The sequence below is a fragment of the Pseudophryne corroboree genome, chromosome 8 (genome assembly GCF_028390025.1).
Source record: "Pseudophryne corroboree isolate aPseCor3 chromosome 8, aPseCor3.hap2, whole genome shotgun sequence".
In the NCBI taxonomy this organism is placed as follows: domain Eukaryota; kingdom Metazoa; phylum Chordata; class Amphibia; order Anura; family Myobatrachidae; genus Pseudophryne; species Pseudophryne corroboree.
This window is the reverse complement of record NC_086451.1, coordinates 73,962,522-73,977,868: the sequence shown is the minus strand read 5'-3', so window position 1 is coordinate 73,977,868 and position 15,347 is coordinate 73,962,522. Positions and strand designations below refer to the sequence as shown.

Sequence of the window (15,347 nt, the reverse complement as noted above, 5' to 3'; positions counted from 1 at the left end):
CGACGTACGGGTACAAAGTCCTTTGTGGTTTTGCACAGGTTCTAACTACGTTTTCGTTCGCGCTGGCGGCCACAAGAAGATTGACAGGAAAGGGGTGTTTCAGGGTGTCAAATTACCGTTTTCAGGGAGTGCTTAGAAAAACGCAGGCATGCCAGGGAAAAAGCAGTCGTGGCTGGGCGAACGCTGGGTGGGTGTGTGATGTCAAAAGCCAACCCACCAACGTTAGAATCAACGCACACGAAGAGTAAGTCCAGGGCTGGTCTTGTTTTGCACAAAATGTTTTTGCAGGTTCTCTGCTGCACAGGCATTCACACTTCTACAAAGCGAAAATACACTCCCGGTGGTCAGCGACAATGCGTTTGCACGGCTGCTAAAAACTGTTAGCGAGCGAACAACTCGGAATGACCCCCATAGACTCTAATAATGACAAAAAAATACTCGCCAAACCTTTTTTTCCCCATAAATTTTCTGCTTAATGTTGTAGACTGAAGAATGATTTATTCATATGAAAAGAGTAAAATGAATTGAAATGTTCTGAAGCTGAACATATTGTTTGGCTATATTCATGTTTGATTATTAATAGACCTATTTGCCATTGCATATCTTTTAATTCACTGGCTTGTATTTGTCTTTCTGCAAATCTTACTAAATACATTCCTCTCTCCGGCTTCCTTCTGTGTTTTACATCCATGTTTTTATGGCGCCTGGCAGAGTTATTTAGTTTTGTTGCCTGTGGAGAGGACACAGCTTTGCAGTATTTACTCCCTGCTTCATGGACTGATTCAGAGGGAGACCCTAATGGCAGTGCCACTGCAAAAATACATGCAAGCCACCGTAGACTTCTTGTGTAAAAAGTTGCTCACTGCCTACTTCTCTGATCCGCAGCTGCGTCAGAGGACATGGCATCGGGTCAACATCGTCCTCAGGTTACTCAGGATGTCCGGCAAAACTCTGCTGCCAAGGCCAGTTTAACTGCATCGGAGGACGCAGTCACTGGCTTCAGCATGCCTCAAAAACAGGACTGATACCCCTGTTTTCTGCAGTGCTCTTCTACCCTGCCCCCAGTCAGCTGCCGGCTGTCAATCATTCGATGTCTGCAGCTGTGCTGCGTTTGACGACGCAGGGTCAGATCTGCACATGCATAATGCGGCACCTGCGTGTACACAGATCTGAAAACTGGTCAATTGCGACTAATTAGCTACTGCGTCCATTTTTTGATCATGCCCTCAATTATATGCAGATAGCACCTTTTGCATTCCATGGCAACAACCTACATTACACCCTCTGTATGATTATATAAAGACATGGCTGCAAAGCACAGAAGGGCACTACAGAGACAAAGCAATCCAGTAGTAAAAGTTGCATGAGGGTGTTTACAAATAAATGAACAGGATTAATTGCGAAATGCTGTGACATATGAATTATTTCTATAATTAAAACATGAACATTTATTGTGTTTGGAACAATATCCTAATTAGTTCCAAGGGGGTCATTCCGAGTTGATCGCTCGCTAGCTACATTTTGCAGCGCTGCGATCAGATAGTTGCCACCTATAGGGGAGTGTATTTTCGCTTTGCAAGTGTGCGAACGCCTGTGCAACCGAGCTCTGCAAAAAATGTTGTTCAGTTTCTGAGTAGCTCTGAACTTACTCAGCCCTTGCCAACACTTCAGCCTATCTGGTCCCGGAATTGACATCAGACACCCGCCCTGCAAACGCTTGGACACGCCTGCGTTTTCCCTAACACTCCCAGAAAACGGTCAGTTGACACCCATAAACACCTTCTTCCTGTCAATACTCCTTGCAGTCGGCTGTGCGAATGGATTCGTTGTTAAATCCATCGCTCAGCAACGATCCGCTTTGTACCTGTATGAGGTGCGTGCGCATTGTGGTGCATACGCATGCGCAGTAGTGACCAGATCACTGCGCTGCGAAAAACGGCAGCGTGAGATCAGGTCGGAATGACCCCCCTAGTTAGATACCTTACAATGCACAAACCAATGCAATTTACACCAATATAAAAAGAGTCTTAACTCTAACAAAAAAATACAAACAATAATAATACTGGGTAAATGGTGCTTCGGTATTATTATAATAATAATAATAATAATAATAATAACAATAACAATACTCCACTGTAATTCTCTGTGTTCAGTGTTCCAAGTTGACTGTGTTTCCATGTCACATATACAGGCAGAGAAAACACAATACAAAATGAAGTAACACTGTTTAAATAATATATCCAACAATATCTACTTTGTATATTAACGGGGTCGCCCCCCACTCAAAACACTCACAAATGTAGGTTGATAACCGAGCAAATCAATAAAATCCACATTCACGACTATTCAGGACGGTGTTCCACTTGAAATGAGGCGTGTAGTGTGATCTTTGCACAAAGAAAGGCTCCAGGCCCACCTCCTTGGAATCACGGTGTTCAGCCCAGATTTATTAAAATATCCAGGATAAAAATTCCAAAACATTTATTGGTACAAAATCATAAAACCAGGCAAGTGGTACTCATACCCAAGCATGAACAAAATCTCAATGAAAAGATGGTAAAAAGGGATCCCCAAAAGTGCATAGGGGTATATTCAATTCAAGTCGGATCCATTCCGACATGAATTTGTCGGAATGGATCCGACATGACCTATTCAATAACCATGTCAATCCGACTTTAAAAAAAGTCGGATTGAGATGAAGGTGCTGAGAGGGGGAGAGCAGCGGGGAGACGGGGGAGAGCAGCGGCTACAGCAGCGTAGCCGGAGGATGGGGCACCACCGCCGCTCACGGCAGTGTCCTCCCGGCTCCAGCAAGCGGGACCTTGCTGCACCAGTGCCGCTCATGGCAGCGTCCTTCAGGCTCCTCGGCTCCAGCAAGCGGGACCTCGCTGTACCACCGCCGCTCACGGCAGCGTCCTTCCAGCTCCAGTAAGCGGAAACTCGATTGCTGGAGCTGGGAGGATGCTGCCGTGAGCGGCGGTGGTGCCCCATCCTCCGGCTACGCTGCTCTCACCCGTCTCCCCGCTGCTATCGGCACCCTCATCCCCATCCAACTTTTTTTAAAGTTGGACTGAGATGGTTGGAAATGGAGCCAAAACCTGTCGGATTTGGCCCCGTTTCCGACAGAAGCACGTGGATCGTCAGCTATTCCGCCGATCCACGTGCTTTCTGACAAGTCGAATTCCCGGAGTTGTCTGATAAAAAAGCCGGGGATTGAATAGGTCAGAACCCCTTCCGACCTGAAAAAGTTGAAAACTGCCGTCTTTCCGACAAGGCGGCAGTTTCGACTTCAATTGAATGTACCCCATAGAGTCCTTTCTTGGGAAATGGGTAGACTGCCAGGAGATGTAGTTACAATGCTGCTGGATGGGATCCCTGTGGCCGAAATACTGTCACTGGAATCCCGACCGGCGGCATAATACCGACCTCAAAATCCAGATGGAGGTCGGGATCCCGGCGTCAAAATACAGATGCCAGGAATCCCAAGTGCTTTTTTAGCGGTGGGTAGGGAGGTTAGGTTTAGGCCTTAGAAGGGGGGTTAGGGTGCAGGGATGGGAAGGGGGTGGTTAGATACGGGGGGGGGGGGGGGTGTTATGGTTAGGCACCAAGCGAGGAGATATAGGTTTAGGCAGCGGGGAAGGGAGGGTTAAGGTTTAAGCACCACCGGGGAGGGTTAGGCACCCACAAGGGAGGGTTAGGGTAGGGGGCAGGGGTGAGTTAGGGTAATTTTTGGGGGGGCTGTTGATATTGTGATGGTCGGAATGCCGTTGTCTGTATTTTGACCGCCAGCATCCTGTCCATCGGTATATCATACCAAATTCGTCCACAGATATCACCAGTAGTCCACACCAACGCGTTTCGAACCCTTCTGGTTCTTTCTTACACCTTGAGAAAGTTTAGTGGGGGGGGAACCCCAATGTTAGCTGGGCCAATTAACTCGGACCGAAACTGTTGCAGTAGTGAGGGTGGAGCTATAAAGCAGTGACCAGTTTTGACTGTATAAAGTATATGAAAAATACAAAGAATTTGTTAGAAATATCTTCTTTGAAATATTATAATTATTTTATAGCCAAAACTCTAGAGTAAAAAGTCTATGGCAGGGGAGGCAGTGCCTCACCTTCCTTTCTTTTCCGCACATCTCAGATCAAAACTCACCAAATTTCCAGGCGTTTATAATGCTGCACCTGTGTATAATGCCCAGAGGTACCCTTTGGCTCATATATTGTGTGTAAATCTGGCTCTGGTCCTAGCCAGTGCCTCCTGAGTCATTTACCTCACCACACGTCCCAGATAAAGAGTATTCCATATGATGAGATAATACACTTCATTGTACTTTTGCGCCCCCAAAATACCTGGTTGTAATTAAGTTGTGGCATTGTAATGAATAAGCAGTGACATTTTAATAAGGGCCAGTTCTGCTACTCTGTGACAGCTCTGAATTTGTGTCTTTTCTTTTATCTGTCTTGTCTCCAGGGATTACCGGGACCGATAGGAGCTCCGGGACCGAAGGGAAGTCGGGTTAGTGTCCCCCCTACAATTTTTAGCCCATCCATGAGAAATCTCTTACAGCAGAGAGCAATGGATGGCCTCTTGCATGCCGAAGGGTTTATCCTGTACATCAGATTGTGTCCAGAATATGAAATGGCTTAGAAGCCTATTTGCACTGTATAGCTATTCCTAATCAAGTGAAATTGTCACATTTGTTGTTGCTTAAAAAATAACAAAAAACAAAGTGTGTATTAAAAATGTTCCCTGTCTTTTGTTGGATTAGTGCAGACATGCCTACCTAGTCCGGTTTATGGGAAAAACCCTACGAATATTAGAATTCATGCAGTATACATATATAGTATTGTTTGCTGTTTTAAACTAAAGTTTGACTTTAATAACATGGTGCAAAGAGAAATGTTGAGCTGTAACCCATAGCAACCAACCATACAGTGTACCATATGCTCTCATTCTAGCACAGTGAGACTGATGAAAGCCAATGTGCTATTGGTTGCAGAGGGTTACAGATGATAAGCTTGTTTCATGCTCTAGAACAGTTAAACATGTTTGAAATTTGTTTTACAGGTAACTGTGTAAAAAAGGATGTTCTGCCCATAGCAACCAGATTTTTTTACACGGTTACTTATAGAACAGAGATTTTTTTGTGTGTCCTAAATTGCTCTGAGTTGTATTTGTATGGCAATTCACATTATCCTGTGCAAGTCTTGTGTGATGATGTAATGTCTAACAAAACAGCTGGTGTTCCCGCTTGTGTTTTAGAACCTCAAGTTTTAACCATGTTTTCAGCCCAGTGTCTCTTCGTGCATGTTTTATATATGTTTTTATACATCTTTTGTCACCTAAAACTTTATTTGGAATATTAGAAGAGCAAGTTGTGTGTACAAACATTACTGTGTTTATTTTTATTTCTCTGTTGGCTGACATTGTAATTGGTTACAGGATGCACAATCCCCATGAATTTTCTGAAGCTTTTATTAGCAGCTGATTGGTCTATCCTTTTAAATGTTGTAATCCTCTGATTGGCCACTGAACATACCACGTTGTGTGACTATTCCAATTTTAAGGTTGGCTTTACATTGCTTTAGCCCTGTCATGGTTCTTGTGTTCTGATTGGCCATAGGTTGCAGGCGCCCTGTGAGTGTTATGTTCTAATTGGTTACAGGTTCCTATAGCCCTATATATGTTGCAACACTACCCTTCAACCCCAATTTTCCATTGTTAGTCTATTAGAAACTCAGTGACTTGCTGGTACAGGACCATAGATGAACTTGAGTACTTGATTCGTCTCTATGGAAACTAAACTAAGATTAGCCCTCTTGCCAGTCACAAAGGGTGGTCCTGATGCACTCTGGCCCCCTCCTTTATAAATAAGCTCTGCTGTTTGCAGGCTGACTATGTCTGCTCTGGTGATTGCCAACACCCCTTAAGCTTGGGCCCCTACCACTGCATTCCTCTGTGGGGCCCTTCATACCCCAGTCCGACATGGTGTATTATGGTCATCTAGTAGGCACTTGTACTAGCCCATATTATGGAAGTCACAGTCTTTCTCCCTATTTACTTTAAATCTGGTGACAATATATGTGTTCCCAGTAATCATAGCTTTGTAATCTTCAAGCCATAATTGTGTTCACAAACCATGGCTGGGAGTTCAGAAACAGTTTACATTACTGGGAACACATCTTGAAGCCATATGCAAATGAGACAGAGAAGATTTCTTATTCACTGAACGTGCTATCCCAGGGTATTTGGGCCTGTATAAAATGGGCCGTCTCACAATGCTAAGCAAACAGAGGCCTCATCTGCAGTGGAGTTTACCTCTACATCTTATTTTTATCTTATACAGGCATTTCATGCTATATAATGATATGGATACTTGGAACCATTGCTATATCTGAGACCTTAAAAGGATCGTTGTATTTTATACTAAGGGGGGGTATTTAGTTACTGTCTGAACTGCCGTCTTGTCGGAAAGACGGCAGTTTCCAACTTTTTTAGGTTGGAAACAGTTCCAACCTATTCAATGCCCCTGCCGTTTTTCCGACAAGTCGGCAATTCCGATTTGTCGGAAAACACGTGGATTGCCGGAATAGCCACAGATCCCCGTGTTTTGTCGGGAATGGCCAAATCCGTCATTGAATACTGAGATGTCGGATCCTTTCCGTCGGAAAGGATCCAACATCAATTGAAAATACCCCTGAGGGGGAGATGTACTAAGCAGGGAAAAGAATGGAGAAGTGAGCCAGTGGAGAAGTTACCCATGGCAAACCAATCAGCTGCTCTGTATAATTTTCATAATAATTTGCATAATCGTATGCAAATGATAAATGTTCCTTCAATACTGATTTGTTGCCATGAGCAACTTCGCCACTATTTTCAATGCATAGTACATCTCCCCCATAGGGGATTATGTAATAGGCTTTGAGGTTACGTAACTGCATTATAACTGATTGCTGCTTTAAATTTAGCTGCAAACTTTCCAAAACTGCGCCGGTTCCATTGTCTCAGAACCTATTACACAATTTCCTTAGTATCCGTTTAAATGTCTATGCCCTTCTTTTAAAATGTATATGTTGTCCAAGCTGCCAATCATTCCCTTGGAACCGGTGGTGTTAATGAGCCATGAGGCACATTGGGGCAGATGTATTAAGCTGGAGACGGCATAAGGAAGTGATAAACCAGTGATAAGGGCAAGGTGATAAACGCACAAGCCAATCAGCTCCAATATGTAAATGAACAGTTAGGAGCTGGTTGGCTGGTGCGTTTATTACCTTGCCCTTATCACTGGTTTATCACTTCCTTATGCTATCTCCAGGCTTAATTTATCTGCCCCATAGTGCTTAATGCCTCAGTGTCACCACATTGTGGTGATTGAATGAACACTAGTTCAAGCCATACAATGGTTTCCATCGCTGTGGAAATAAGGGGATGTAGTCACAATACCGGCCCCTACATCCCACCCCCTCACAATCCCAACAGTCGGCATGCCGACTAACACGACACCCATAGAGTGGGAACAGAACCTGTGGCCAGCACAGCAAGCCCGCAAGGGGCTTTGTTGCAATCGCCCTTCCCGCCGGGCATCTCAAGATCGCCAGTCACGTGATATCAATCCGAAATAAGTATGCTGTAGACGGATTGCCTGCTCAGGTCAGTGTTTGCTAATTTCACATATGGTAATGTAGCTTCCTATCAGACAATACAGATAGGGGGGAATTCAAATGTTTGAAAAGTCGGTTGGGTGTCTGTTTTTCCCCCCTGTCTATTAGATAGGAAAAAACAGTCACCCAACTGACTTTTCAAACAATTGAATATCCCCCATAGTTTACATTGTTGAGTTATAAGATTTACCATAGCATTTCTGCTGACAGTATCTTGTTTAATATTCCTTGCACAGTTTATTTGTTGCGTAGTGACCCGTCTTACATTAGCTCGCCGGGCCTCCTCGTCAGAGACAGGGTTAAACTAAGATTTTCCTGCAGTTAATACATTTGATCTGGATGTTGTTATAAATGGATTAAATAGTAGTCTACCGTTAATCTCCTCTTCAGATAACCTCGTCTTGCTTTTTCCTTTGGGTTTGAAGTCCAACCGCAGAATTGAGCGGGCTGCCTAGTTTTGCATCAGATAAATTGACTGAGACCTTAAAGCAAATTGTGTGCAGATAGTTATTCTACAGCGTGATATAGGGAGCCAATGTCTTCTGTACCCGTAATCTGAATGTGTTGCGCTGCAGTTATCAGACTTTCTGAGCCCGTTCTGCTACCCGGTCTGTGGCCTTTGGCTCCAGTAGCGTCAATGTTTAATTAGTTATTAATGAGCATGTGTAAGCTTCAGTACTGTGTTGTGTTATCTTTTTTTTTGTGTTGCTATGACTAACAGCAGGAGGACGATGTAACCGCCACTAACCCGTAACTGGCATTTGTCACAGCAGGTCCCCTTTAGTCTGCCGGCACTGGCTCCTTTCTGCGTAGAATACCATGGTCCCTGGTGTGAGGGTATGTGCCCTTGGACTACATCGTGGAAGCCAGCACCATGCAGTCCATGGGCATATACACTTGCCTCAAGGTTTATCTCATCACGGAGAGAGCCGCAGACCAGCGCAAGAGGAGGAGAAGTACAGCACCAAGAGTCAGATGCCAAGAAAAGGGAGCAAGGAGGGGGAGGGGGGTCAGAGCTGCATCTCACCCAGGCTTTGTCTTTTCTACCCCCGTAGGGTTTTATCGGCCTTCCGGGATTATTCGGGCTGCCTGGAGCCGATGGAGAACGCGTGAGTATTTTCTGATTGTTCTACACTGGAGTAGTTAGATAACAGCATTGAAATAACACCGTACACTATATAAATTTAGTTTCAGTATTGGCCTCCGCTCTGTTATGAGAACATCCAAACCTCCCCTCTCCTGTCAGCCATCAGAAGAAGAGGTTTTGATTTAAAAGAATTTGAACCTCTTACTAGAATGGGAATCTAGCGGGAGAAGCAAATAGGTCCCTGTTGCCATGAAAGTGTAGTCAACGCCTGCAAGAGTTAGGGTAGCCATGTTGTTGTCTTAACTATTCATTAACTAGGAACTAATGATACAGTTGATGCATGAGGCACCACGTGCCTCATGCTTCAGACAGTTTCTCACCAAAGGGGAGATGTATCAAGCCTTAGAGAGAGACAGAAGTTCTAACAGTCATTTCAAGGTGACAGTAGCTGTTACTTTGGACCGCTTCTCCACTTTATCTCTCTCCAAGGCTTGCTGCATTCGCTCCTTCATATCCTTTCTGCCCCTTTTAGTGCTGCACAGACAGATAGCATTTAACCAGGTCTCCGAATGTATATTTACAACCCCATCTGTCACACTATAGCCATAGTTTGGTATAGTTGCTGTTTCAGCTGATTTGTAAGAAGTATGCCCAAATTGTCTCTCGGGAGCAGTGACCGAGCAATCTGCGTCTCTTCCCATAGCATTTGGAAGAGCTGTGGGGTGTCCTAGTGCGTAAATGCTGCCATTTGACTGATCTAGAAAGCATACGCTGTGTGATGTTCAAAGCGTAATTACAAGCATGCCTTTATCCTGCCCTCTAACCCATTAAATGTGTAAAGAAAACATTAAGGCCCTAGCACAGTGCAAAGAGGGAAGGGTCGCGCTGCCTGTGCACACAGACTGGGAAGTTTTTGTGGTTACTCCACTAATTAAACTGTGGATAATTGATAAGCAAGTATGTGTTTTATAGATTTGCTTTACTCACGAGGGGCTCGGTCACTTTAGAGACTGTGGGTGAGAGTTTTATGGGACAGTCAAACACAAACAAGGGAGTGTGTAAATTCAAAAGCGCTCTCATCAGTGGGAAGGAAGTCATGACCCTCTTGAAAGGACGACTTGTGCTCTGGGCAATTATACTGGTGTGTCTATTTAGCCTGTTGCCATGAACTACATTCATCACGTCGTGACAGCAGGGATGATCAGCTATAAATAGGCCCCTGGGGTTTTGGGGAGATTTTCTTGCCAAATTTTTATTTAGCTATAAAGTAATTAATAATTCCAGGTCAAGGAGAGACCGGCATTGTCACGCCAACTGTGGTCGAGCTCCTCCTCTCCGTCACCCCCTTCATTTTGAAGTTTTGGCGTGCTGAATATTTCCAAACTGTGTCCTGAAATCCTGTTACAAAGATGTCAGAAACACATAAGGTTCTGTAGTTGTGAAAAGAACGTCTTAGAATGTTATTAATTAGCTTGATTTTAGTTTATTATGGCTTACACTAAGTCAGGACATCTGCATCTAATTCACTGTAGAAGAAGCCATATTGATGCTAAGGCGTAATAAAGCACAGTGTCTCATGAATTTTTGTCAATAAGAGACCCAGATACAGATCACAAGATGGCTGCCGTCACTCTGGCACATTGTAAATTTCCTCACATAAACATTCAAGATGACTGCTGAGTACATTCAGTCTTCACCAGTCACCTTCAAGAAAATGGGTTCTGATGGGATACAGTTATATAGCCAGCAGTCGGTGTCCTGGCGGTCAGGATACCAACAACCGGAATCCCGGAAAACAGGGGCTATTCCCACTCTGTGGGTGTCCATGACACCCGTAGAGTGGGAATAGAAACTGTGGCGAGCCACTGATCCCGTAGCGAGACCGCAAGGGGCTTGCTAGCGCTCACCCTGCTGCCAGCATTCAGGCGGCTGGGATCCCGGGGTCTTTATGCTGACCGCCGGGATCCCGGATGCCGACATAGCGTACCCAACGCGTTCTGATGTCCTTTGTGATTTTACCACAACTCATATAGTAACTACACACTGCTACAGTACAGTTATAATTTCTGGTGATTGGTTGATCCTTATGTCTGCTTTTTAGGAAAGTCAGCTTTTTGCAGCAGACCATTACAGAATTTAAAGGCCTAATGCATAGGTGAATATTAAACAGATTAAATAAAACAACGCCCTTTCATGGCTAGTATTGCCAACCATTGAAAACATATTTTTTTGCCAGTGTAGATCTTAATCCCGTCATCAGTGCATTTCCCTGTGTCGTGGAGCATATTATGGGCTAAGCCCCGTAAAGGGGAGGCCCGGGCTCGTCTTTCAGCACTTTTTATGCTGAGGTGGAAGTGCGGCCTCCTCTGTGTCTGACTGTTTAGTGACTTTCCACAGTTTCTCTGTACATAGGCTTCTTTGTGAACTTGTAACCTAAGCCCCTCTGCTTTTTTGTTTCCACACAGGGTTTGCCTGGAGTTCCCGGGAAGAGGGGCACCATGGGTAGGCCGGTAAAGTTTTTCCTTGTCTACTTTGCAGTCCTAGTTTAATGAAACCGGAAACAGAGTCTTCCTTCTGCTAACCGTACTACCACATGATTTCCTTGTGTGTAACACACTCCTAATAACCTGTGGCCGTGGCCCCTCCAGTCACGTAATCAAATGTTCATTTTGCTCATGCTGATAGGTAACCTGTAACCCCCAGCATGCAATGCAAGCCTTGATTGCTTTATTTTCTAGAGAACAGCTAATGTCCTACCCTTTTGTTGGAATTGCACAATAAGCACATTTATTGATTCAAAAATTACCCTAAATAGCTGTAGTTTAACAATATCATATGCTGTTATTGCTTCATGTTACAGTACTCTAAATGCCATATGTGTAATAAACTAAAGTAGTCATTGGGGGTGGTGTATCAATCCTTGGAGAGAGATAAAGTCATGAAGTTGCTCAAAGCAACCCACTTCTGTCATTTCATAGGCTGTGCTAGGTAAATGACAGAAGCTGATTGGTTAGTTTGTACAATTTCTCCACTTTATCTCTACAAAGTTTCATACATCTCCCCCATTAAAAGATAAAAAAAATATTTAACGCTTAGATAGAAACTTTTTTTTATTATATAAATGTGCATCCCAACATCATGTTGTGTAGGTTGTTTTACTTACTAAAATAGATGTTTACTAGGTTCCCCACCCCTGGTATAAAGTATATGTGCTGGTAGGTTCCCCCGGGTATCGGAAGGGCTGCATGTCTCACAGACGCCGGGCGGCACCCTAGACTCGGCATAAGGTATTACACCCCTTTTAAACCCGCCGCCGGACTCCCATTGGCTAAGTTCACAGGAGTCTGGGGGCGGGCTTAGAAGATATTTGTTGCTTTATATTGAGTCCTGGGTTCCGCATGGCGCCTGTTACACACAGCACTGTAGATCCTCGGGGTGTGTGTGGGGGGGTGGGGTGGTATGGTTTGCCGGCGGTTGGGGTCCCGGCGACCAGCGTATCAGCGCCGGAATCCCGACCGCCGGCATACCGACAGCTGCGCTCGCCACACTGCGAGCACGGTGGCCACGCTGTCTATTCTCCCTCCAGTGGGTTGTGGACCCCCAAGAGAGAGAAAAGATGTCGGGATTCCGGCGCCGGTATGGTGGTCGCCGGGAGCCCAGCTGCCGGCAACCTGAAGACCATTCCTCGGGGGAGCAGCCAGCACTTATATTACATACATCAGAACATTAATGTTTATATGTGCTAAGTGGTTCTCCTCTGCACTATATGGTTAGCGCTGCAGCTACGGTTGTTCACAACACCCACGGTCACATGATCAGAGGTCACATGTTGCAAGTTCATTTAGTAGAATATACTAGCCATCAACTCCACATCCAGCCGTGAAGGAAGATATTTGGTTGTAACGATTCTATGAATATTAGCATTTTCCATTTATTTTTTCTTTTACAAATCGAAGTATAGAAGAAGAGTCTTTAGATTCTAAACATGGGGCCTAATTCAGACCTGTTCGCTCGCTAGGGTTTTTTTGCAGTCCTGCGTTCGCATAGTCGCCCATAGGGAAATGGATTTTCGCTTTGCAAGTGTGCGGACGCCTGTGTAGCAGAGCTGTAGAAACAGATCTTGTGCAGTCTCTGCGCAGCCCAGGACTTACTCAGCCGCTGCGAACACATCAGCCTGTCCGGGACCGGAATTGATGTCAGGAGCCCTCCCTGCAAACGCATGGACACGCCTGCGTTTTTCCAACCACTCTCAGTTGCCACCCACAAACGCCTGCTTCCTGTCAATCTCCTTGCGAAGGCCCGTGTGAATGGATTCTTCGCACAAACCCATCGCTGAGCGGCGATCTGCTTTGTACCCGTGCGTCGTGCCTGCGCTTTGCGGTGCATGCGCAGTTTAGACTGATCACCCACTGTACGAAAACGCATCCTGGCGATCAGGTCTGAATTAGGGCCATAGTTATACATTTGATTCATGCAAAATATGGCTCTAAAAAGAGAAGCTCAACCTGCTTCTTCAGACAGGCAGCAATCTTTTAGATCTGATGTGTATAAGTGGTCACAGACGTCAATTTATAGTCCTGGCATACAACCCAGAACATCATGTTTTTTGCTATTATAGCCTTTCCAATGGGGATTTTTCTTGGCCAGGGCTACAAGAATTACTTTCCTCCTAATTTGTGGATATGTACCTGTCAGCCACGGACGCTGTATGCCACCTGCAGTCCTTTGAGCCAATTAGGGGCCTAACTTCAGCACATTTGCACATGTTGTCTTAAAGGACCACTAAGGTCTGCTTCCAGTACATTCCCACAGATTTCTGTAAAGGAGCACTCAAGCTATAATACAAGTTCCCTAATATAAAAGCGGTACTGATAAGAACCGTTTATATTTCTGTAGAAGTCATAACACCATGACAAAGTTCGAAATACTTGAGATTATATTTTAATTTGCTCTGAGCTGGATCCAAGCTATTGTTCTATGTTATCAGTCATTTCTGGCTAAAGGAGGCTGAAAAGGACTGACTGCAGTGTCCTTTAGTGGGATTAATGGCAGGAAGTCTATGGGGCAGATTCAGTTAGCCGCGAGATTTAGCAGTGGCTGGTTGCTCTGCTCTGAGCAATCATGCTGCATCCCTGCACATTAAGCTCCAGAGCAGAGGTTCTCAAACTCGGTCCTCGGGGGCACACACAGTGCATGTTTTGCAGGTAACCCAGCAGGTGCACAGGTGTATTAATTACTCACTGACACATTTTAAAAGGTCCGCAGGTGGAGCTAATTATTTCACTTGCGATTCTGTAAGGAGACCTGCAAAACATGCACTGTGTGTGCCCCCGAGGACCGAGTTTGAGAACCTCTGCTCCAGAGGGTGCACAGATCAGCCTCAGAGGCTGCAAGGAAACATTTGCGTTGACTGCACCCTCTGGGGCTTAACATGCACTGAACAGATAGATTTCAGCACTTAGGGGGTTATTCAGACCTGATTGCTCCTCTGCGAATTTGCGATCAGATAGCCACCGCCCAGACATAGTGAAAATCCGCCCCGTGCAAGTCTGCTTACGGCTTGCAAAAATCTTGTTGATCGCCAGTTAGCTGCAAATCCGTTCGCAACTCACTCACCATCTAATAATTTTTGCAGTCTGTGCGTAGCCCAGGACATACTCCTACAGTGCGATAGAATCAGGCCGATCGGGTTCGGGGCTGACGTCACACACCCTCCCTGAAAACGCTTGGGAACGCCTGCGGTTTTCCTGACACTCCCAAAAAACGGCCCGTTACCACCCCCAAATGTCGGCTTCCTGTCAATCAACTTGCGTACGCCTAGCGATCACAAAAGTTACTTGATTATTTCGCCTCGCACATATATACTACATCCGATTATCGTCCGGCTTGCGAATTCGTACAACAACAATCGGGTCTGAATAACCCCCTAACCCCCTCGGAATCTATGGGTTAATGCATGTTACGTGCAGGGAAATTGACTATTGACTGAATAGCTCAGGCATTAAACCCAGAGCTTTACCCACATAGTAAATACCATGGGTAAATGAATCTGCCCCCATGTGTGGGAAACTCTCCCCTTCCCTGTGGACTTTACCTTCACATTATCTACTCTCTCCTGACTCCCATAATTCTTAGGGAAGAGCAGAGGACGATGGGTTACATATAAGGCCATGAATATATTTGACTACTTACACTTTCCTTTTGTGAGCCACTTGCAAAAATAAATCTGAAACAGACATTTGTTTTCCATTTGCTCAATTTGTATACTCATTTGGTAAATAATAATATAGCATTACACCAGTGGTTCTCAACTCCAGTCCTCAAGTACCTCCAGCAAGTCACGGTTTTAGGACTTCATTGATTATGCCCAGGTGAGTTGATCGATTTTGCTGGGTCAGTAATTATCCCACCTGTAGCCACAGACTGAAATCCTGTAAACATGACCTGTTGTGGCCACACTTAAGGACTTGGCTTGAGAACGACTGCTGTAGACTAATTTGGATGAAGGTTGTGTCTTGATTCCTTCTTTTAAAACAATTCTGAGACCTTGTCCTCAGGATTTGTCACATTTATCTTCCATAAACATCCCTGATAGT

General features: G+C 44.9%; 1 protein-coding gene across 1 annotated transcript in view; it reads left to right on the top strand.

Moving 5' to 3' along the window:
* COL27A1 (collagen type XXVII alpha 1 chain) overlaps positions 1 to 15,347 on the top strand; it is a 453,351-nt gene that overhangs the window by 107,585 nt on the left and 330,419 nt on the right. The window contains exons 10-12 of the mRNA XM_063936676.1: positions 4,474 to 4,518; positions 8,720 to 8,773; positions 11,217 to 11,261. Coding sequence (XP_063792746.1) covers positions 4,474 to 4,518; positions 8,720 to 8,773; positions 11,217 to 11,261 — 144 coding nt within the window. The remainder of the gene's footprint in view (positions 1 to 4,473; positions 4,519 to 8,719; positions 8,774 to 11,216; positions 11,262 to 15,347) is intronic.